Source organism: Squalius cephalus (assembly GCF_949319135.1).
Source record: "Squalius cephalus genome assembly, chromosome: 20".
Classification (NCBI taxonomy): Eukaryota; Metazoa; Chordata; class Actinopteri; order Cypriniformes; family Leuciscidae; genus Squalius; species Squalius cephalus.
The window spans coordinates 23,625,385-23,648,746 of record NC_137141.1 but is presented as its reverse complement, the minus strand read 5'-3'; the positions used below and the strand labels follow the sequence as shown (position 1 = coordinate 23,648,746).

General features: G+C 37.8%; 1 protein-coding gene across 2 annotated transcripts; it reads left to right on the top strand.

Moving 5' to 3' along the window:
* The first annotated feature begins 1,272 nt into the window (after positions 1–1,272).
* Positions 1,273–22,249, top strand: tecpr2 (tectonin beta-propeller repeat containing 2). 2 transcript variants are annotated; one of them, XM_079852813.1, is made up of 20 exons: positions 1,273–1,416; positions 1,929–2,186; positions 2,286–2,414; positions 2,725–2,856; positions 2,972–3,129; positions 3,376–3,682; positions 3,788–3,920; positions 5,114–5,578; positions 5,668–6,374; positions 7,095–7,278; positions 8,322–8,495; positions 9,613–9,793; positions 10,863–11,004; positions 11,280–11,520; positions 11,653–11,742; positions 11,890–12,123; positions 18,331–18,479; positions 19,755–19,896; positions 20,055–20,204; positions 20,292–22,249. In XM_079852813.1, exons 2-20 carry the CDS (start codon positions 1,968–1,970, stop codon positions 20,441–20,443), a joined length of 4,089 nt encoding a protein of 1,362 aa, XP_079708939.1. In that variant the 5' UTR covers positions 1,273–1,416; positions 1,929–1,967; the 3' UTR covers positions 20,444–22,249. The 2 variants fall into 2 exon arrangements, with proteins under 2 accessions (XP_079708939.1, XP_079708940.1); XM_079852814.1 differs by having other exon boundaries at positions 1,291–1,416; positions 5,120–5,578.
* The last annotated feature ends 1,113 nt before the right edge of the window (positions 22,250–23,362 follow it).

Sequence of the window (23,362 nt, the reverse complement as noted above, 5' to 3'; positions counted from 1 at the left end):
AATTGCACCAAATATTGATGTCTGAACTCTTCCTAAGTTAAAACGTTAGTATTGTGTTTTTTAAAAATGAATATAAACTTGTTTTCTTTTGTATTATTCAGGGTCTGAAAACATGCCGTCTTTTTTCGTTATTTTGACCAGCTGTCATATTCTGCAAATAAATGCTCTAAATGACAATATTTTTATTTGAAATTTGGAAGAAATGTTGTCAGTAGTAATCAAAAATGTTAATTTTACTCAAACAGATACTTATAAAAAAAATAACAAATCGAGAGAAACTGCTAATTTTGCAGTGGTCTCTTTTTAGAACTGTATATATAATTTTTAAGAACTGTATATCGATCATCATTCTTATTTTTTTAAGGCCTATTTTTTACTTACTTTACAGTAAGTAACAACATGGTATACCATCAGATGATCATGTTGTGACAGAATACTGATTGGAAAAAGCATTGATCCTGTCCTGTTATGTTTGTGCCAGTAGACTTGATTAACAGATATGGTGTTCTGTATTATTATAATGCTGAAGAGTACATCTAACAGACCTTTTGATGAAGAATAGTTTGAAGAAACTAGTCAGAGGCTGACTATGGTATATATGTAGTCTGTAATTGTACTGTTTGTTCCATTTCAGATCCAACACTGTCTCCCTGGTTGTCTTTTTCTATGGCCTAATTTGAGTGCATATCAGAGCTAATGAAATATAGACTGTCAGTTCTGCTGATGCCCCTACACTGACAATATCACAAGGCCTATTTCATTATCTGTGCATAATTTCCATCTCATTGGTTTCAATCCATGTTAAGTTAGAATATTTTTGGTTAATAAATCACAAGAATATTTCCAGCAGGACAGCATGATTAATGTAGCCTAAATAATTCCAAGAGAAAAGAGGATTTGTTTTGAACTTTTATTAAACCTCTTCCAATAACAAAACATACACTGACATTGCTAAGCACAAGCACAATACACCTATTAAAATATTAAAAAAGAGTTTAGAAAAAAGAAATCCAAACTGTAGACAAGCAAATTACAACATGAATTAAATTAAACTTAAGTGAATCATTTTGGAATTGTAGCCAATTCCAAGTAGCCTAATTTAGAGCGCATTCAGTTGCTTTAAGGACTGAAATTTTCATTTTTAAAAGCCACAACACTAGCAATTTTAAGAAATCTAAATTTGTGTAAACAAAACATGAGAAAAGAGGAATTTAAACGATGTGAGTTTCATTGCCGCTGCTGTAGGTGTCGCTGGCGTCACTTTTCTGTTTCGATCCAAAACATAACGAAGAAGACACACGAGTCGAGCCTGTCAACAAGAGCTATCTGTCAAAGCAGCAGAAATGTCAACAGATCGCCCTCATCCAAACTATAAAAACGTTTACGGTTCAGAATTAATGTGAACTTTTCCCGGTGGTAAGTTTTGTAGAAAATGAAAAGCTCATGTAATTAGTTTACAGCATAGAGTAACGTTACGCTAACTAGGAAACCTACCTTGTACAGCTAACTGTAAGCGACTGTTTTTGTGTTTTTAGTCTTTGATATGTATTCAGAGTAGTCCATAGGCCACAAATAAAACGCTAACTGTTCTGCATAACCGTGTTTAACTCGATGAAGCCTCAATAACGTTGAAAAATAGGGAAATATGTTCTCTTGTGTTGTGTATTTGAGGCGTGGTTAATGTTTGCTTGTGGGTGTGCTCACTATTTAGTTCATACAGATGTTTGGATGCGTTTAATACTGCTGCACAAGTCACGAGTCTCTTGTTGTGTTAGATAGAGCAATGACTAGCTGTGTTTCTGACTGCCCACGTGATTGAAATAAACAATAAAAGTATAAAGCTGCACAGTAACTTCTGTATTATGATCAGCAACGCATAAACCTTTTATAATCTTGTACTTGGAAATGTATGGCCCTTTTTTGCTCAGACTTCATCAGGAGTGGGAGCACAGATCCACTGGGTGATCATGGCCAACCATCCAGCACCGCTGCCCTTGAGGGAGTTCTGCCCACTCTACTACCTTCTCAATGCTATCCCTGCTAAAGTCCAGAAGGGTTTCCGTTCGGTACTGGTCTACTTGACCGCACTGGACAGCAACAATGATTATATAGCCATTGGCAGCAGCATTGGCATGCTGTACCTTTACTGCAGGAGAGTAAGCCAGATGAACAAATACAATTTAGAGGTAAGTCTGCTTAGTTCTTCCTCTCTCTCTCTCTTCTGCAGCACTCACTGTGGATCGGATCTGGTTTGGTACTGTTTTATACCTCTTATGTTTTAATAGGGTAAATGTGAGGCCATTACTGCAGTGAAGTTGCTGAGTTGTTTCGATGATCTTGTGGCTGTTGGAACGGCATCAGGCCGGGTTGCTTTCTTTCAGCTTGTGTCACCATTGCCTGGCAGAAATAAACAGGTACAGTTTCATCTCTGATTACAGCATTCAAGTATGAAGAATTTCATTGAATTAGTGGTTAGGTTTAATATTTTTTGTTGTTCTTTTCATGATAATACATACTTAATTGGAATAGCAAGGGTTGACTATTTAATATAGCATTTTTACTATTATTACATAACATTATTTTAGGTCTGTTTAAAGTAGCTGTTTTTGTCCCTACTACAAGGAAAACGCATAGACTCTTTGTCTAATTGATAATCTGATTTTTGATGAATGAATCTTATTAGTAAATGGGCCATGGTGTCACATTTTTGTCATCTTGCTGTAGCTGAGAAGGTTTGATGTGGTGGGCTTGCACAAAAGCACAATTACGGCATTAGCCTGGAGTGCTAATGGCATGAAGCTCTTCTCTGGTGATGATAAAGGGAGGGTGGTCTACTCTGCTGTGGACTTGGACCAAGTAAGCTTTTGATAAGTAGTCTTTTTCAGATATTTACAGTTAGACAATAGAAATCTGTCTGTTGTTTGACTGTCTAATGGCTTAATTTGTGTGTGTGTATGCATTGGTCTTTTAGGGAGTGTGTAATCCAGTGGTCCTCTTCGAAGAGACTTCAGCAATAGTTCAGTTGGAATATAGTCAGAAAGTACTTCTGGTTTCGTCCTGTCAGCGCTCAATGCTCTTCTACACGCAAGAGCAGTCGCATCAGCAGCTGGGTACTAAACCACGTAAAAGGTATGACATCTTAAATCCATCTTCGCCTGAAAGTGCGCTATCATTGTAAGGGTTGCGCCACTCTGAGTTGCTTAATTCTTAAGCGCTATCATTGTAAGGGTTGCGCCACTCTGAGTTGCTTAATTCTTAAGCGCTATCATTGTAAGGGTTGCTCCACTCTGAGTTGCTTAATTCTTAAGCGCTATCATTGTAAGGGTTGCGCCACTCTGAGTTGCTTAATTCTTAATATCTGGCATTTTTTTACAGCAATGGCAAGTTTGGTGCTTGCTTCCAGCCAGCTCTTTGCAAGCAGAGCGATCTGGTGGTTTACGCAGCCAGGCCAGGGTTGCGTCTCTGGAGGACTGATGTGCGAGGACGTGTTGGGGAGACTCATGTCTTAAAGCCCCTTTTTAATCAGGATGTACCTCAGTTTGAGCTGTTCCCACGTTCAGGTCCCACCGGTGGCTACAGACCTTCAGAAAGACAGTTGGGAATGGTCAGCTGCTTCCTGAAGGAGGGCTGGGTCCTCAGCTGGAACGAATATAGTGTTTATGTTGTGGACTGTACCAATCAGGTATGAATGCACAATTTGGATTTAAATGATATCCATAATTGAAATGTTGCCAATGCAAACATAATTTGTACTGTTGTTTCTCACTTATTTAATTTGCTCATTAAGGTCATCATTGGAGGATTGGAAAGCAGTGGAGATATAGTGTCTGTGTCGTGCACTGAGAATGAAATCTTCATTCTGAAAGGAGATCGGGACATTTTGCGGATCTCAAATTGCCCTGAGGGATTGGTTTCCAACTGTGAGTTGCAGTACTGATGCCATAATGGCAGTTTTAGTCATGCACTTTGCTCCATCAGCAGTATTCCGATATTAAGGGATAGGAAAAAGCCTCTTTTGCCCTTGGCTCTCTGATAATTGGATTTTGATTTTGTTTTGTTTTTTTATCCTTCATAGACTGGACTGGTATGAATAGTAGCTTCATGGGTTGTGGTTGTTAATGTGTAACACATAGATGATATTTAAGTTCTTAGCAGATACACTACAATTCAAAATTTGGAGGTCAATCATTTTAATGTTTTTGAAACTATCTCTTATGCTAACCGAAACCACATTTATTTGATCAAAATTACAGTAAAAATAGTACTATTGTGAAATATTATTACAGTTTAAAATAACAACTTAAATACCTAAAAAACTTTTCCATTTGAATATATTTTAAAATGTAATTTATTCAAGAAACATTTCTTCTTATTTTCAATGTTCAATGTTATCAAATTCTAAAAAAAGTTGTACTGCTTAATTTTTTTGTTGAAACTATTCACTTTTGATGGATTTAATGTATCTTTGCTGAATAAAAGTATTATTTTCTTGTTCTTCATAAAAATTATTGACCCCAAAATTAAGGTAGTGTACTTTCTTACCAAAAATGACTTTTTGCCACCAGTGGCCCCAAAGATTTTTTTGAAGATTTTTTTTTTTCTATTTTTTTCTTCACACTAAAAAAATAGATGATTATTATTGCATGAGATAGCAAAGTTCAATACCAAGTTGCATTTTCAAAGAAATTATGTCACAGAACTGACAACTTTTTTTTGACCACGAGATGATTTAAATTCTGCTGTAAAGCAGCTATACATAAGACAATAGTGCCATTATTCAGCGTTGATTCAGTTCAGTTCAATAAATGAGTAAATTTAATCAATTATGAAATGAGTTCAATTCAGCTATAAGCAGCACTGCAGAAAACAGTATAGATAGTATTAAACTAAGCGTGCCAAAGGTAACAGTGGCAAGGAACGTTAACCTTGGGATAAGTATGAGACAGAAAGATTAATATAAGCATAGATGCCAGTGTGAGTTTACACAGGTGTCCTATGAACATGTTCCAATACTTTTGACAAACAGAAAGTGTCAATAATGCTTTTCACTATTTACAAGTGTCAATAATGCTTTTTCATCTTACTTATCTTTGCTTTTTTTTTCTCCCCTCAGTATTAGACCACTCCTACCGTTTTACATCTCCTCTCTCCACACCCACCATTTTGCTGCCTCCTAATGGTTCTGTGGAAACCGCTCAGCCAATCAGGACCATGCCCATCATTACAGAGCAGCAGACTCAAGCCAGTCCCAGCTCAGAGGAGGTACATGATGGGGTTGAGGAGTCAGAGGAGGTGCAGGAGCACCAGCATTTTGAGGGATTCAGTCATGCGGTTGAGGCTCTGGAGGTGGCAGAGGACTTGGAGCAGCCGCGGGCCAGTTTGGGTACAGTGGAGTCCTGCAGCCGCAGCAGCTCCATCACCTCATGGGAGAGCGCACAGGGCATGCTCACCGCCACAGAGGCTTCCACCTCAGAGCTCTCCTCCAGCAGATACAGCGCCATCACCCAAGAAGACTTCCAACAGGAGCTGGTGGTCAAGGCCGTCAAGCTGAAGAAGAAAGGCAAGAGGAGACGGCAAGGTAAGAGGATTAATATCACATGATGTGGTGTGATGTGATGTATGAATTTGATCCACTGACGTACTCCATAAATTGTTGTAAAACTGTAGATAGCGGGAATCTTGTCAACGAGTGCAGCAGCTGGTCGGAGAGCATTTTCAGCCAGGACGGTGCCAGCAGTGACTTTTTAAACACACCCATGAGCGAGGCTCCTTCTGACCACACCAGCCTCGACCTGCACAGCACCTGCTCACCCGACCAGGACGGTTCCGTCTGCGTAGAATTCCACAGTTCTGATGCTATCCCCATTCAGAGCCCATCAGAACCCTTGCAGAGTCCAGAGACTCGACAGGATCCAGTTAACCAAACAGCTGAGCCCTTGCTGCCTTGCCCTACATCACTGTCACTACAAGATATGGAGTGTCAGGTGTACAGTGATAATGTGTTTGCAGAAAACAAGCAAACTGCAGCTACGCCTGACGTGGACATGCTGCTAGAATGCACCTTCTCGTACATGCAGGCAGCTGATGAGCAGGATGTCATGAAGGAAGGCAATGACGCCCTGGAGGATTCAGAGCAACATTTTAAAAATGGTTTACATGGGGACTTTACTTTGGACCTATCTTATGATCCCATTAGACCACTGGGTTACTCCCCGGAACCTGAGCCAACGCCATCTAGTGACGAGGAGGACATCTATGCACACGGAGTGCCATCCAGTGCTAGTCTGGGGGACGGATTAAACGCTCTGAGTCTGCAGAGCTCATCTGCTAAACAGAAAGAGGATGAAGAGATGCAGCTCCTCAAAGCTGATCAGGTTAGAGAGCTAACCAACTTATAGATCAGAGATCTGTTTCATATCAGAATACAGTTACTTATTTCATTTATATAATTGTGTAAAATACACTACCGTTCAAAGTTTGGGGTCAGTAAGATTTTTTAAAATGTTTTTGAGAAAAGTCTCTTATGCTCACCAATAATGCATTTTTGTGATCAAAAACAAAGTAATAACAGTAATATTTTAGTACAATTTAGTTTTAATATATTTTAAAATGTCATTTATTCCTGTGATAGCAAAGCTGAATTTTCAGCATCATTACTCCTGTCTTCAGTGTCACATGATCCTTCAGAAATCATTCTAACACGTTGATTTAGTGCTCAAGAAGCATTTCTTATTTTTATCAATGTCGCAAAAAGTTGTGCTGCTTAATATTTTTGTGGAAACTGATATTTGTTTTTTCAGGATTTTTGTTAATGAGTAGAAAGTTCAAAAGAACAGCATTCATTTGAAATGGAAATCTTTTGTAACATTAAATGTGTGCTGTCACTTTTGATCATTTGAATGCATCCTTGCTGAAGAAAAGTATTCATTTTATAAAAGTATTTGATCCCAAACTTTTGAACGGCAGTGTAATGTTCTTGACAGTTTTTTTTGTGTGTGTGTGTTTGTGAATCACCATATTAAATTATACTGATGCCATGTATTCTGTGTTATCTATTTAAATCTCTTTCTGTATGTATTTCTCGTTGTTTGAAGTTGGCTGAAAGTTGGATGGGCTACAGTGGGCCTGGCTATGGCATCCTCAGTCTAGTAGTGACGGACAGGTTTATCTGGTGTCTGGACTTCAAAGGAGCCCTTTTCTGTAGTAGTCTTCTTAACGGTAGCTTGAGCTGGCAGAGGTTTGAGGAAAATGTCCATCAGGTGGCTCTGTCCCCATCAGGTAAGGGGCTTAGATTCGGTTTGTTATTAAATAAGCATACCCCTGTTTAAACAAATATTAGTTGATGGTGTCCTGGGCTAAGCCTAGTCCTGGAAATAATATTTTAATCCAGTATTGCTCTTAATATTAAATGCACACTACCATTCAAAGGTTTAGGGTCTGTAAGATTGTTTAAATAAGGAATTTATACAACAGTGATGTATTCATTGATCAAAAGTGACAGTAATGTATAATGTTACAGAAGATTTCAAATATTCTATTCTTTTAAACTTTGTGTTCATCAAAGAATCCTGAAAAAATCTATCACTGTCAACTATTAAGCAGCAAAATTGTTTTCAACATTGTTAAAAAATCAGAAAGATTTCTTGAGCAGCAAATCGGCATATTACACTAGCAAAGGTTGTCAACCTACAAGCACAGTTTGTCTATCATAAAGCAATGTGCTAAACAACACTAACAGCAGCTAGCATTATACAGCGTTTTCATATGAAAAGTTTCTTTAAAAAAAACAAGAATTACAGCTCTCTACCCTTTGCATGTTACATTTTATGTTACATGGTCCATTGTCCTTTAGTATATACAGTAATGACATTCAGCTACATCTAATTGTTTTGATTAGTATTTAATCTTTTAGATTTGGAATATATTTCAGTGTGGTATTACTGTAGTAATGTAGGCATGTGCAATGTTGGCAAGAGTTTTGGCGGCAACTATTGTGTTAAATATTGTGAGAAAACAATTCATGTAATTTGAAAGATAGTCATTGAATGCATTTTTGTGCCAAAGCAATGATAAGTAATCCACAGTTTAGCCCACACTGACACTGCTGCTCTTGGAAAAGTGATTTAAGTATTGAGAAATGGGTCTAACAATTTTATATATATATATATATAACCCTAACCCTAACTGTAAAAAATAAATAAAATACATTTTTTAAATAATTCTAGTTCAGCCCATTTTCAAAAACAATTACTTTATCTATATTTTGTAAATGTAAAGTAAATGTACAGTTTTGGTCTGATCTCGCTGATGTGTTTTCTCAGGCTCATTGCTGTGGAAGGTGGAGCAGAAGACCATGACTGCTTACGCTTGCGGGAAAGTCACCATCAAGGGAAAGAGACACTGGTACAAAGCCCTGGATGACACGGCATTTGTGGCACTTAGTGATGACACAGCCTGGATCATTCGCACTAATGGAGACCTGTACCTACAGACAGGTGTGACAGAATAAACACACCATACTAACTTCGCATTACAATAACATATTCTGCTTAATGACTCTATAAAGCTTGTAATTGAGTAATCTGTATTGACGTTAATTCATACTACTTATATAAAATTACTCACACTGTTGCGGTCACCGAACAGAATTGCAAAAATGATTATTTCCAAACACCTCTACTGGTTAGGTAAACAGATAGTCCCATCCCAAACTCATTAGTTAAATGGAGCAATGTTTTGATAGCTCCACAAGAGCAAGTGTTTACACTTCCTGGGGAAACCAACAAGTGTCTTATAGTCTCTGTATATTCAGCTGGGATAGAAGAAAGTATTTTAACTTCAAAGAAAGTACTCACATCACCAAAGAAGACCAGAGAGAACCAAAGACAGAAATCTACAACCTGTTATTTAACTGTTTGACCACTAGAGAGTGCTGTTTGTACTTAAAAAATAACTCATTGTGTTTGGGACATTTCACCAAAAAAATAAAAATGATTATTTACTCGCCTTCATGATGTTCCAAACTCATGTGACTTTAATTCTCCCATGGAACACAAAAGGTGATTTATTTATGCAGTTGTTTATTATGTTAGTTAGTTCCCATGTGGACTGAGTATTTCATGAAAAAAAGATGCAAAAGCACCATAAAACCATCATAAAAGTGGTCCATATGACTTTGTGTGAAAAAACAGGCAAAGTCTGATTTGTACGACAGTTTAGTTAAATGGAAAAGAGCAAGCACAATATCTGTTCGTGGTTTACAAAAGAAAGAAAATGTATGGGTGTGATGGCACCAAAATATGGCACTATTCCTTTGACACCAATTACAAAAACAATAGTCAAATCACATATGTTTTTTTTTTTTCTTTGTTATTCTAAGTGTTTTCATTTGTCACATGTTTTGCTCTAACGCAATGTAACTTTGAGCTGGGCTGTGCTTTGGGATTATGCAATATTGAAGAGCTTAATCAACTAGACTATCATTCCTTCCCCACCCTTACCAGTTCAGTAGAGGTCATTAGCTACAGTACTCTGAACATTTTACTATAAACACACCATGAAAATATGCATAAAGCAGCTAGAATTGTACTGTTGCTCTATGTGTGTTTTCAGGTCTGAGTGTGGACAGGCCATGTGCGCGGTCGGTGAAGGTGGACTGTCCATGCCCAATGGCACAGATAGCAGCACGGGGCAGTGTGGTGTGGGCACTGAGCGAGCAGAGGGGCGTGTTTTACAGAGAGGGTCTCAGCAGCTACTGTGCGGAGGGGGAACACTGGAAGTATGACACCGTCAGGTATGTTTGTCAGTGTGGTTTTCTGTTAGCAGATAGCAAATTCACTATAGTGAATCGATGAAGCACTGGTTTTCGACTGGTTTTACTTCAGCACCACTGTTGCCAGATAATGCAATATCAAAACTGTGTCCATCTTATTTTGCAACATAGAAGTAAGCTATTTTCTGTGAACGAGACTTTCAATTCATTAGCCGTAAATAACCAGAACAATAAAAAGTGCAGTAAAAGGTAAAACTATTTGCGCTACAAATGTTTGTTATGATTACGATAATAAAAGTAGATATTTAAAGTATTTAGGTTAAATAAATGTATCATTAGATTACTTCTTTGAATAGGTTAGGAATATGAAAGTTTATATGTGTTGCACAACATTTCGTTCGTTTATTGTCATTCTGCCGTACAGTATGTGTGGAGACATACAAAGTTTACTTGACTTATTTTTGTAGAGCTGAAATAACTGGACTGGACACTGGAAGCCTTGGACATTTGAGTCACAAGTAGCCAAACTCATACATTAAAAAATAAAGTGGACAGCATACTGTAGCTATTGAATAAGTAAACAAAAATGTCCTTAACATTGCAATATATATTTCATAATTGAGTAGAAATTTGACACATTTAATTGGGTCATAGTTCCTTTAACCTTGCATAGTTCATGGTTCATATTTCATGGTTTTTGAAGAGGAGAGCATTTTGACCTTCCCTTCGCATGGATGTGCCTAAACATTCTTCAGTTAAACAAAGACAAAACCGAAGTCATTGCATTTAGAAACAAAAATTTTATTCTCAAGGCGAATGCATACCTTGACTCTAGGGGTTAAAGAACAAAAAAATCAAGTCAGGAATCTTGGTGTGATTTTGGAGTTTCAGTAGTCATGTCAAAGCAATAACTAAATCAGTATACTATCATCTCAAAAATATTGCGAGAATTAGATGGTTTGTTTTCCCGCAAGTTTGTCCCACTAAAACACAGCAAGCAAGATCTGACCTTATCCTTTTTTTTTTCTTTTTTTTTTTTTGCTGTAGAAATAAATGTAAACATTGAGATATTGTATATGCATGTCCATAGTGAGAGCCAAGGTCTGGAACCCATCTGTATTGCTCTGGGTGAGAATAGCACAGTCTGGGCATTGGACACCAGTGGCAGCTTATGGTTCAGAACGGGGGTCACGGCTAAAAACCCCCAGGGTGAAGATGACCACTGGTGGCAGGTACGTGTAACATGCACATTCACATGCACAGTAAATCCTCTTCTAGAGCTGGTCGGATTTTCTCACTGCATGCTGTGTTTTTAACGCACTCTCTGTAGATGAATCACACATTTTGTGTAAAAAGCCGAATTATTCCAAAAGGTTCAATTTATTAAACATTTTTAAGCCTGAAGGTGTTGCTTCCTGCAAGACATGTTTCAAATTGACCAAAATAATGCCTTAAATGTGATTTTTACAAACTCTACAAATTCTTTTCTCATCATCTTTTCATTTAGGTGAGCATCACAGACTATGTGGTGTTTGATCAGGGCAGTCTTTTACAGACTTTGATCCAGGCCACACAGACTGTCGCCACAGCCACTAGAGCTCCAGTAGAGCGGGTGGCCGAACGTCTGCGTGTGGCCTTCCTCTCCCAGCACTCCCAGTACCAGCCCAGCCTCATCAGTGTCAGCACCAGTGGCGTTTGGATTGCTTCTGGGCGCAACGACTTCCACGTTGCCAAGGGCAGCCTCATCGGTATGATACAATGAGTTTGGTCTTAAAAGTGAATTATACTGTCCTATTGACTGAGGACCTTTTGATTGGTTCTTGTTTGAAATTGAAAATGTCACAAATTTATATTTTATGGTGATGTTCACCTTAATGCAGGGACATTTTGGAAGGGTATTGTACCCAGAGGAACAGCCTCTGCCACGAAATGGGTCTTTGTGTTCTCCTCTGCTGTTCCAGCCAAAGAGGGTATGTAGAAATCTTGTCTTCTTCATATTCACACCCCTGTAGTATCTGTTGTCTTGCAGGAAGCAATGAAATATTATTGTACTTTGGCTGCACAATTAAAATCTGTATATTCAAGCATGTTTGTTCACCTCACTGGTGTCTCCACAGGGAGTTTCCTGTGGTTAGGTCAGAGCAGGAAAGACCTGTTCTGTATCTGGAACCAAGACCTCCAGATGCGGCCCTTTACCATACAGTTCCCCCCAGACGTAGAGATGGAGCAGCTCTCTGCCTGTCGTGACGCTCTTTGGGGTATAGATCACTACGGTCGTGTCCACATCCGCACTTTATCAGCCAGTTGCTCTACAGGAATTGACTGGACATTATTGGACCTCAGCCAGCTTGGTGAGAGAATTTTCTTTCCATAGACAAGAGGTTTATCAGTGGATCACATGCCAGCTATATATTTAAACTAAATTTAAACTCTGTAATCTGAGAACACCAAGTCTATAGAAGCTGCATGAAGAAAATATCCTATATTTGTATATTTATAGATTAAATATTATATTCATGAAGATATGTAAAGGATGTCCTTGAGTCATGTAAAGGACGTCCTATTGAATTCTATGGTTTTATTTATCAGGACATAATCAAAAAAAATGTTCTTAAAATTAGGTAAATACAACCTCAGATGAACAACAACACATGACATATTACACCGTGTCATTATTTATTTAACAAAAGCTAGGCCAAAATGGAGAAGCCATGGGTGACAAACTAAGTACACCATTACTGCTACCGGAGGAATTAAGAGTGTAAGTAGCAGTTAGGCACTGCTAATCAAATGTCCTTGATGAAGTGTGATCACGTCTATAAAAGCAGAAAATTTGGCAGTTTGCTGGTCTGGAGCATTCAGGTGTGTGTTAACACAATGCCTCTTAGAGAAGCAATTGTTGCTGCCCATCAATCTGGGAAGGGTTATACGGTCATTTCCAAACAATCTGAAGTCCATTATTCTACTGTGAGGAAGATTATTCACAAGTGGAAAACATTCAAGACAGCTGCCAGTGGACGTCCCAGTGGAATGGACGTCCCAGCAAGTTCACCCCAAGGTCAGAACTCGCAAAACACCCAAAAACTACACCTGGGACTCTAAAGGCCTCAGTTAACATGTTAAATGTTAAAGTTCACGGCAGTACAATTAGAAAAAGATGGGACAAGTATGCCATTTTTGGAAGGGTTGCCAGGAGAAAGCTTCTTCTCTCTAAAAAGAACATGGCAGCACGGCTTAGGTTTGCAAAGTTGCATCTGAACAAACCTCAAGACTTCTGGAACAATGTGCTTTGGACAGACGAGACCAAAGTGGAGATGTTTGGCCATAACGCATAGCGCCAAGTTAGGCAAAAACTAAACACAGCATATCAGCGAAAACACCTCATACCAACTGTCCATCACGCTGATGGAGGGGTGATGATTTGGACTTGTTTTGCAGCCACAGGACCTGGGCACCTTGCAGTCTTTGAGTCGACCATTAACTCTGTATACCAAAGGTTTCTAGAGTCAAATATGAGGCCATCTGTCCAACAGCTAAAGCTTGGCCAAAATTGGGTCATGCAACAGGACAATGATCCCAAGCACACACCAGCGAATCTATAACAGAATGGCTGAAAAAGACAAGAATCAAGGTGTTGCACTGGCCCAGTCAAAGTCCAGACCTCAACCCGACTGTAATGCTGTGGTGGGTCTTTAAGAGAGCTGTGCATAAACAAATGCCCACAAACCTCAATGAACTGAAGCAACGTTGTAAAGAAGAGCGGGCTAAAATTCCTCCAGAACAATGTGAGAGACTGATAGTCATACAGAAAATGATTCCTTCAACTTATTGCTGCTAAAAGCTCTTCAAGCAATTTAATCATAGGGTGTACTTAGTTTGTCACCCATGGCTTTTCCATTTCAGCTTTATTTTTGTTAAATAAATAATGACACGGTGTAATATGTCATTTGTTGTTGCTCATCTGCACATTACCTAATTTTAAAACCTGCTAATGGCCAGATGATTTTTATGTTCTGATAAACCATACAATTCTAAAAGGTGTCCTTTCTTTTACACATGGCTGTATATACTGTATATACAGGGCTATGCATAAGTTTAGACACCCATGCTAAAGTTGACTAAAAAGAGGAATAAAAAATCATCTTTTGGAAATTGAACTTAATGCCTTAATTAAAAAAATTAGGAAAAATCCAACCTTTAAGGACACCAATTTTCTTTGTGAATGAATAATGTATCGTAAATAAATAAATGTTCTTCCTTAAAATACAGGGTGCATAAGTTTAGATACCTAGAGATTGGCATGGAGTACTTTCCATAAGATCATCTCTCAATGCAAATCAAACCAGCTATTAGGCTAACTGAAATAAAACCAACCATGCCAATCTTTAGGTATGGTGAAGGCTATGTGATAATGTGGGGCTATTTTAATTCCAAAGGCCAAGGGAACTTTATCAGAATGCATAGTATCCTAAAAAAATTTTTAAAAAAATACTTAAAAATAAAAATCTGCCTGCCTCTATAGGAATGTAACATAGGGGTGTCCAAACTTATGCACCCTGTATTTGGAGGGAGAACATTCATTTATTTACGATACATTATTCATTCACAAAGAAAATTGGTGTCCTTAAAGGTTGGATTTTTCCTAATTTTTTTAATTAAGGCATTAAGTTCAATTTCCAAAAGATGATTTTTAGTCAACTTTAGCATGGGTGTCTAAACTTATGCATAGCACTATATATATATATATATATATATATATATATATATATATATATATATATATATATATATATATATTTCTGCAAGCAGACACTTATGGGAGTACTGAAAAGCACATTTTTGTTAAAGGGATAGTTCAGGATTTTAGACATGAATCTCTATAGCTTCCCCATAAGCAGTGTGGTGCATTGACCATGACTTACCCCCGACAGCGTCCTGTGAGCCGAGCTCCGGTCCAGTTTTGGTCAAGATGAAATTAGTCCGGCAAGTTTGCTGGGGTCACGGCAATAAAGCTTTTTTCTTCTCAAATCAATATGTGTTCAAAAGAGTGGTATATTTGCAGCACAAAACCGCTGTCTATGGAGAGGTCAGACCTCGTAATGGCTTGGCACTATTTTCTTCCCCGTCATATCACTGCGCGCTGCCGCTACCTACAGCCAGCTGGGAGCTGCGCAGGCGCACACCACTTTTTCAGTTGTTCGGCAGTGTTTACAGCAGTGTTTACGTGCTCAGAACAGCTACACGAACGAGCTAACATAGCTACTCACCAAGAGCGATCAGTTTGTAATCCTTTTGGCTGTGTGTCGAAGTCAATGTTGTCATCGTCGCTGCTGTAGTCAGACATGTTATCGTTCTCTTTACGAGCTGTAAACAAAGTGACACGTGCGCGGCTCCCAGCTGGCTGTAGGTAGCGGCAGCGCGCACTCCGCGCAGTGATATGACGGGGAAGAAAATAGTGCCAAGCCATTACGAGGTCTGACCTCTCCATAGACAGCGGTTTTGTGCTGCAAATATATCACTCTTTTGAACACATATTGATTTGAGAAGAAAAAAGCTTTATTGCCGTGACCCCAGCAAACTTGCCGGACTAATTTCATCTTGACCAAAACTGGACCGGAGCTCGGCTCACAGGACGCTGTCGGGGGTAAGTCATGGTCAATGCACCACACTGCTTATGGGGAAGCTATAGAGATTCATGTCTAAAATCCTGAACTATGCCTTTAGCCCCATTGTACCCTATATATCAGATTCACTATTTTTTGTTTTGTAACTAATTTTACCAACAACTAAACAGAATGCTCTTTGTACATTAGGACAAACACCACAGTGTTTTTCGCTGCTTGTTCGTATTCACTAACGTATGCATTAGATAGCACTTATTAGTCGCCTCTATGATGACGTGTTTGACACATGATTTAGATAATTTGCTCAAATGTTGCTGTTCTTCAAGGTCTCAAGTGGTCAGGTGTGACAGAATGACGCATGTTTGGCATACCTTGCTAAGGACCCTCTTCTCCTAGATCAGATTACCATGTCTTGTCTGCTGTTGACATACTTCTGTCAAATTCACAAATAACCAGCCCACTTCCACTTCTGCTGAAGCTATACTCCTCCTAAACACACTTAGCTTTCACTTTCACATCTTAATTTCCATTTCTTGGAATCGGAGAGCCTCTAGAAGGTTGAATAGCAAGCCATGGTTTTGTGTATCCAAACTGCCTGTTGCTAAGGGAGGTGTTTATATTTTTAATTCAAGCAGGTGGTTCTTGCATAACACGTTTTGTAATAAAGCTTGTAAGCTAACTGTCAAAGGTTATGTCAATCCTTTAGTATTGAATATTGCAGTGATTAGGCTTTAGGAATGCATTAAGCACACATTTTAATCAGTGAATTTGGTAACAAGAGACAAGTTCACAATGTCAGACTCTCCCAAATGCAATCAATGCAGCATTTCACTGTGAAATGACAATGCAGGCTGCAGTCTAATCTGATTACATCAGACATATTTTAATTACACTGCTTGCACTTCAGTGCAATCAATGTAAGGCATGTGTGTGTGTGTGTGTTTGCTACGACAGGATAGAGACACAAATAGGCAGAGCCATGTGATAGAGCAGCTGTAGCCCTGTCCGTCTCGGGTTGTTTGCGTCAGGGCAGCATTGCATTGGCAATGTGAAAGATGAGTCTAGGACTAGTCCTGGATGCACAAGCATTTTTAGATCGGGTACAGACTGGGCACATGATGTTTCCAGTACTTTTAGACTCGGGCTTACGGATGGAGACTCAATGAAAGTTATTGGAGTTCAGCTGGTTTAATAAATTGTTTCGTTAGATGAAATACTGGTTCTTTAGATTCTAGGTTAGTCTCGTGAACTTTGTCCTGTGGTATTTGTTCTCATGAGTCGTTTCGTTTTCTGGAAAACACTTAAAATGCTACAGCAGAAAAACACTAATGGTTTTGATCCTGTGAACTGAAGCGTCAGCTTTGCTTTATCTGGTTCTGTTGGTAATGAATCAGCACACTGTGCAAAGGCCACAGGTGTGACGACATGCAAGCAATCTATTGTTTTCATTCATTGTGCTCATCAGGCACCCGTAATGCTTTTGTTTTTTTGTATTGATTTCATTAGATAGGTGTGTTTCATACTAAACCAGTGAAAGAATGTGAAACCACATCAATAGGAGATAAAGTATATCTCAAGTTTTTTTGTTTTTCAGTTTTGCATTTGGGTGACAGTTATATTTAAACAGCTACAAGTAAAAAGATACTCATCTAATTTTATATAACAAAATTAACAAAAAAATGTTTAGCTGTGACTTTTTCTGAAAACCAGAAAGTGTCTAAATACATTTATCTTAATTTTGAAAAGTATATCATATATATACTGTACACTACGGTTTAAAAGTTTGGGGTTGGTAAGATTTTTTTAATGTCTTTGAAGAAGTCTACTTTGAGATTAGAAGAATACTTTGGATTATTATTACAATTTAAAATAACTGTTTTCTATTTTAATATATTATTAAATGTAATTTATTCCTGTAGTTGCATTTTCAGTATCATTACTCCAGTCTTCAGGGTCACGCGATCCTTCAGAAATCATTCTAATATGCTGATTTGGTGCTCAAAAAACATTTTTCATTATTAAATAATATTTAATATATATTATTAATTAATTTAATAAATATTTATAAATATTATTTAGTTTAATATTTTTGTGGAAACCAGGATACTTTTTTTTTAACATTGTAAAGGTTTTTGCTATCACGTGCCCTCCTTGCTGAATAAAAGTATTAATTTCTCATTTTAAAAAATCCAAATTTTTGAACAATAGTGTAAATTTTACATTATATAGTGCATTTTTTTTGATCAATTATATTATCCCATAGATATGTAATCACACACTGTGAAAGAATGTGTGCCAGTGTATCGCATATTATTTTAAGATTTGCTATCAAAGTCCTCAACACAAAGCCCTCATTACGTACCATGACGTGTGTCAAGGTTTCCCTATCATATCATGGTGTACAGACAAGACCTCTGTACAGTTTTAGATGAATGTAGGCTGCTCTCTTAAGGACATTGTTTTCTGGACACTTAGTTTTAGTATGGAAAAATGGCCCTGGATGTCCTTGACATATACATTTGTGAAATGGTGCTAGATGTGATGTATGGTTTAGAGCTTAACTCAGGCACACTGCACAAGGTCACAGTCCATTTTGTCAGTCGCCCTCAGATGGATTGTGATGGCTGAATGTTTCCAGTACAGTCAGGTGCTTGATGAATTTCAACACATGAAACCTGTATTAAAAAAATCTTGTTATAATTGACCATACTTTAGGTTAGGGGCTTTTGTGTGTAACTCATCCCATGTTGTTTGTGCTATAGACATGAATGATCAATCAAATGTTTTTTTGATAAAAGGTGTGCTATTTCTAAGTCGTACAGGTTTTGGATGGGGGAAAAATCCCATAGTTTATGGAGTTATTAATGCTCTCATGTGTCAATCCTATTTCACTGGAATTTTGTGTTGACAACTTTCTCTGTTGCTCCCTCACAGGGAACGTGAGGTTTCTCAGTTTGTCTTGTGGCAGTCAGAATGTTTGGGCGTGTGATGCTAATGGAATGGTGTATTTTCGGGTTGGAACTCAACCTTTGAACCCCAGCATGATGCTCCCTGCCTGGATCTGCATTGAACCACCTGAACAGGTAAACAAGCATTTGACATGACTGTATTGGCTGCAAAATCCCCACTGTAATGTAGACTTATACATGAGCTTGCATCCAAATTAAATGGTATATTACTTAAATACACTACAGTTTGAGGTCAGTTTTTTAAAATAAATTAATAATTGTATTCAGCAAAGATGCAGTTAATTGATCAAAAGTGACAGTAAAGATATTTATAGTGTTAAAAAAAGATTTCAGTTTTAAATAATTGCTGTTCTTTTGAACTTTCTATATTCATCAAAGATTCTTGAAAAAAACGGTTTTCACAAAAATGTTAAGCAGCACGACTGTTTTAAAGCTACACTGTGTAATATTTTAAGTTGATTTTTAGCAAAAAACACTTTGTTTTTTCAAAATTATATGTTCTCATTAATGTGTAATCACTTCAACCAACTAATTAAGTATTCTCGTAAGTGTAGAATCTGCCATTTAGAATACATACGAGCGAGTCGCTCGAATGGCGGAAGCCATGTTGCGCCTCCATCTTGAAAATACATTAGACAAAGAGGGACATACCTGGAAATTCAAGCTTCGCCTTTCGCGTTTTTACACTCAGTGGCACCGAGACGAATGCGAGAGGGAGATTACTCGCGACTGCCGGCAGATTTGAAATAATACGGCCACCACCGTAGGAGTTAAAGCGCCCTCGGAATGGGAGGGGCTAGAAAGTAATATTCAGTTGGTAGCCATATACAATTTCACCGCTAGATGGGAGTAAATCCTACACAGTGTAGCTTTAAAAATGAATATAAATGTTTCTTGAGCAGCAGATCAGCATATTAGAGTGATTTCTGGAGGATCATGTGACACTGAAGACTGGAGCAATGGCTGCAGTCAATAATATTTAAAATCAATAATATTTTACAATATTACAGTTTTTACTGTATTTTTGATCAAATAAAGGCAGCCTAGGTGAGCATAACATTCAAAAACATTAAAACATCTTACCGACTCCAAACTTTTGTTAGTGACTAGTATCAAACTAGTATCATAATGTGTAATTAGTCAAGTTTGAAAAAGAAAAAAGAAAAACTCAAAAAGATAAAAGAAAAATCTAAATCAGTTTCATTGCTTACAACTGACCAGTCGAATACTGGTTCCATGCTAAATTTCTTGTTTACAGTAAAATGTATTTTTTTATTTTTATGAATAGTTCCTACCATGACCTGTAAGGGATTATTTAGCCCTTGGAATACACTGTCATTATTTCACCAGCCTCATGCAGTCTTTTATTCTCATGTTCTCTTTGAGCAGCCTGCTGGGCTTCATCTGGTGAAGATTCAGACTAGTTCTAATGACCGAATGCTGTGGGCGCTGGACAACAGAGGCAATGTGCACGTGCGCACCGGCATCACTGAGGAGATGCCCGTTGGGACTGCATGGGAGCACATTCCTGGTACACCTTCATTACATAATCTCATTCACTGTTTTTATTATTCTTGTATTGAAACTGTCAGCCTGATTCAGAGTTCAACTCACTTTCATATGTGTTTAATTAGAGCAGGAACTTGTTTGACTGGTCATTGGTTGAAGTTTGTTTTTTCCAAATTGTAGGACTTCAGGCAAGTCAACTGGTTGTAAGCATAAGGACCGCTTGGGTTCGTCTTTATAACGGTGAAGTGGCTCGTCGATATGGCATTACAGAGAAGAACCCTGCTGGAGACTACTGGAAGAAGATCCCAGGACTGGTCAGCTGGCTCGCAGGTTAGTGTTCATAAGTGGTAAATGATAAAATGAGCATCTGCACACGTAAATGATCAAAACTTACCAAGCAGCCTTTTTTTTTTGCAGTGACTCCGATGGATGAACTGTGGGCAGTTGCTCCTAATGGTGCTCTCAGCCAGCGCCTTACTAAGAATCTGCTAAACAATAGAAGCAAAAATCATGGCAACACAGGTTCTCTGAGTGGAGAAGAGCTGGAGGAAGAGTGGGAGGTGATTTAGATGCCGCAAATTGTGTCAAATCATCCCAGAATCACTGTTCTGTGAAATTTCTTTATAGGCACTTTACTAATTTCTTCTTAAAGGAGTAGTTCACCTGAAAAAAATGAAAAGTCTGTCATCATTTACTTACCCTCATGTCGGTCAAATCCTTATGAGTATATTACGCTGTTGAAACATACCTGAGGGATTATCTTGTGCACCTTGTGACCTGAAAATGTTTACCCATATTGTTTTATTCTGCATATTGTTTATTAAGTTTTGATATCCACATGCACAGTTAGAGCAGATATTTTGTTACTTGTATTGATTGAAGAATGAGGCTCCGTTATACAATTCAAAAGTTTGGGGACAGTTGTATTTTTGTTTTTGTTTTAATTAATACTTTTATTCAGGAAGGATGCATTTAATTGATCACAAGTGATAGTAAAGACATTTTCTATTTCAAATAATTTGATCTTTCTATTCATAACGGAAATAACACTATTCCAATAAACATATTGAGCAGCACAAACATTTTCAACATTGATAATAATAAGAAATGTTTCTTGAGCCTCAAATCAGCATATTAGAATGATTTCTGAAGGATCATGTGACACTGAAGACTGGAGTAATGATGTTGAAAGTTCAAATAAATTACATTTAAATACATTACAATAAAAAAGTGTTTAAATTGTAATATTTCACAAAATTAGTTTTACTGTATTTTGATCAAATAAATGCAACCTTGGCTTTCAAAATCATTTACAAAAATCTTACCGACCCCAGACTTTTGAATGGTAGTGTATCCTCATGCACTTTGCTCACTACATAGGGAAATATTTAATGTGAATCAGTTTATACTGTAACTGTAGTCTACTGCTTTAGAAGTATAGATTATGTAAATATATCCTATTAACATAATTATAGTTACAGGAAATATACATCACAATATTAGCTTAGATTAACAAACAAGAGGGCATTTGGAAAGGCATTTTTTTGGGGGGCGGGGGGGGGGGGGGGGGGTCATGAGAAAAGGAACTAGGTTTATATCGGCTTTAGTTAAGGAAGTTAAGGGATTCAGCTTTATCTGTAAATACACTTGAACCTTGTTAAATACTTGTCAGGAGTAAAATCATGGTAGCATTTGACAAATATCTGTAAGACATGAGTCGTATAGAGAGCATGGTCTCTGACTTGCCTCTGCCTACTCTGTAGTGATGTGTTGCAGTTTAATGTGAGGTATTTTAAAAGGACAGTTTGACTTTAAACTCTTAAAACAGAAAACCAATTTGAACTTACTACTTGGTTGATAGAATCTATCATAGTCTGTTATGAAAAAACTATTTTAATGCTAGATAAGCATTCCTCATATACGTCCATATTAAAGAACGCATCTTGATGAGTATTCTATCATAGATAACTAAATATTAATTCAGTGCTAGGTCTGATGTTTCATTTCCTCTCCTCTTTCTTTATTGTCTGACTGTGAAGTCTTTCTTTTTGATATTTTGACACCTCAGTAATGCATTATGTAAATAGATTTAAATGACCATGTAAGCGTTGCTGCAAGTTGTTTGCTATGTACGTTACATTTGCCATTGTTTTTGCCTATTCTACCCCACTAGTTTCAGTTCTGCACTTAGACTATATTGTAAGTCAGATTAAATGCGGTACACTGGCCATGTAATGCTAAGGCAGTGTGGTTTAAGTGGTGACGCAGCTAAATGTGAACTCGCATATTAAACTATGACTTAAACTCTGCGGTCTTTGCTCCATGCTTAGTCATGACAAACTTCCAAATAAAATGTTTACAATACGTTTCTCAGCATGTTGTGGTCATATTACAGATGATGTACACTAACAGATGTTTGGATGCACTTGAATTTACAACATAATCGATCAAAAGTTCTTCCTTTTTTTATTAATTGATCAAAAATGACAGTTAAAGACATTTATAATGTCACAAAAGATTCCAAATAAATGCTGTTCTTTTGAACTTTCTATTCAAAGAATCATGAAAGAATTGGTTTTTTACAAAAATATTAAGCATCACCACTGTTTTCAACATTGATAATAAGAAATCAGCATATTAGAATAATTTCTGAAGGATCGTGTGACTGAAGACGAGTAATTGCTGCTGAAAATTCAGCTTTGCCATCAGAAAGAAAACGGTTGTTTTAAAATGTAATAGTATTTTAAACTTAGTTTAGAGAGTGAATGAGTTGAACCAAATAGTAATATATACACTCACCTAAAGGATTATTAGGAACACCTGTTCAATTTCTCATTAATGCAATTATCTCAACCAATCACATGGCAGTTGCTTCAATGCATTTAGGGGTGTGGTCCTGGTCAAGACAATCTCCTGAACTCCAAACTGAATGTCAGAATGGGAAAGAAAGGTGATTTAAGCAATTTTGAGCGTGGCATGGTTGTTGGTGCCAGACGGACCGGTCTGAGTATTTCACAATCTGCTCAGTTACTGGGATTTTCACGCACAACCATTTCTAGGGTTTACAAAGAATGGTGTGAAAAGGGAAAAACATCCAGTATGCGGCAGTCCTGTGGGCGAAAATGCCTTGTTGATGCTAGAGGTCAGAGGAGAATGGGCCGACTGATTCAAGCTGATAGAAGAGCAACTTTGACTGAAATAACCACTCGTTACAACCGAGGTATGCAGCAAAGCATTTGTGAAGCCACAACATGCACAACCTTGAGGCGGATGGGCTACAACAGCAGAAGACCCCACCGGGTACCACTCATCTCCACTACAAATAGGAAAAAGAGGCTACAATTTGCACGAGCTCACCAAAATTGGACAGTTGAAGACTGGAAAAATGTTGCCTGGTCTGAAGAGTCTCGATTTCTGTTGAGACATTCAGATGGTAGAGTCAGAATTTGGCGTAAACAGAATGAGAACATGGATCCATCATGCCTTGT

Bases quoted from the DNA above. Each gene is read 5' to 3' on its own strand.
- tecpr2 (XM_079852813.1), top strand. From the start codon at position 1,968: ATGGCCAACCATCCAGCACCGCTGCCCTTGAGGGAGTTCTGCCCACTC. The intron at 9,794-10,862 runs GTATGTTTGTCA...GCATGTCCATAG, and splicing joins TGGAAGTATGACACCGTCAG to TGAGAGCCAAGGTCTGGAAC. The intron at 20,205-20,291 runs GTTAGTGTTCAT...TTTTTTTTGCAG, and splicing joins ACTGGTCAGCTGGCTCGCAG to TGACTCCGATGGATGAACTG.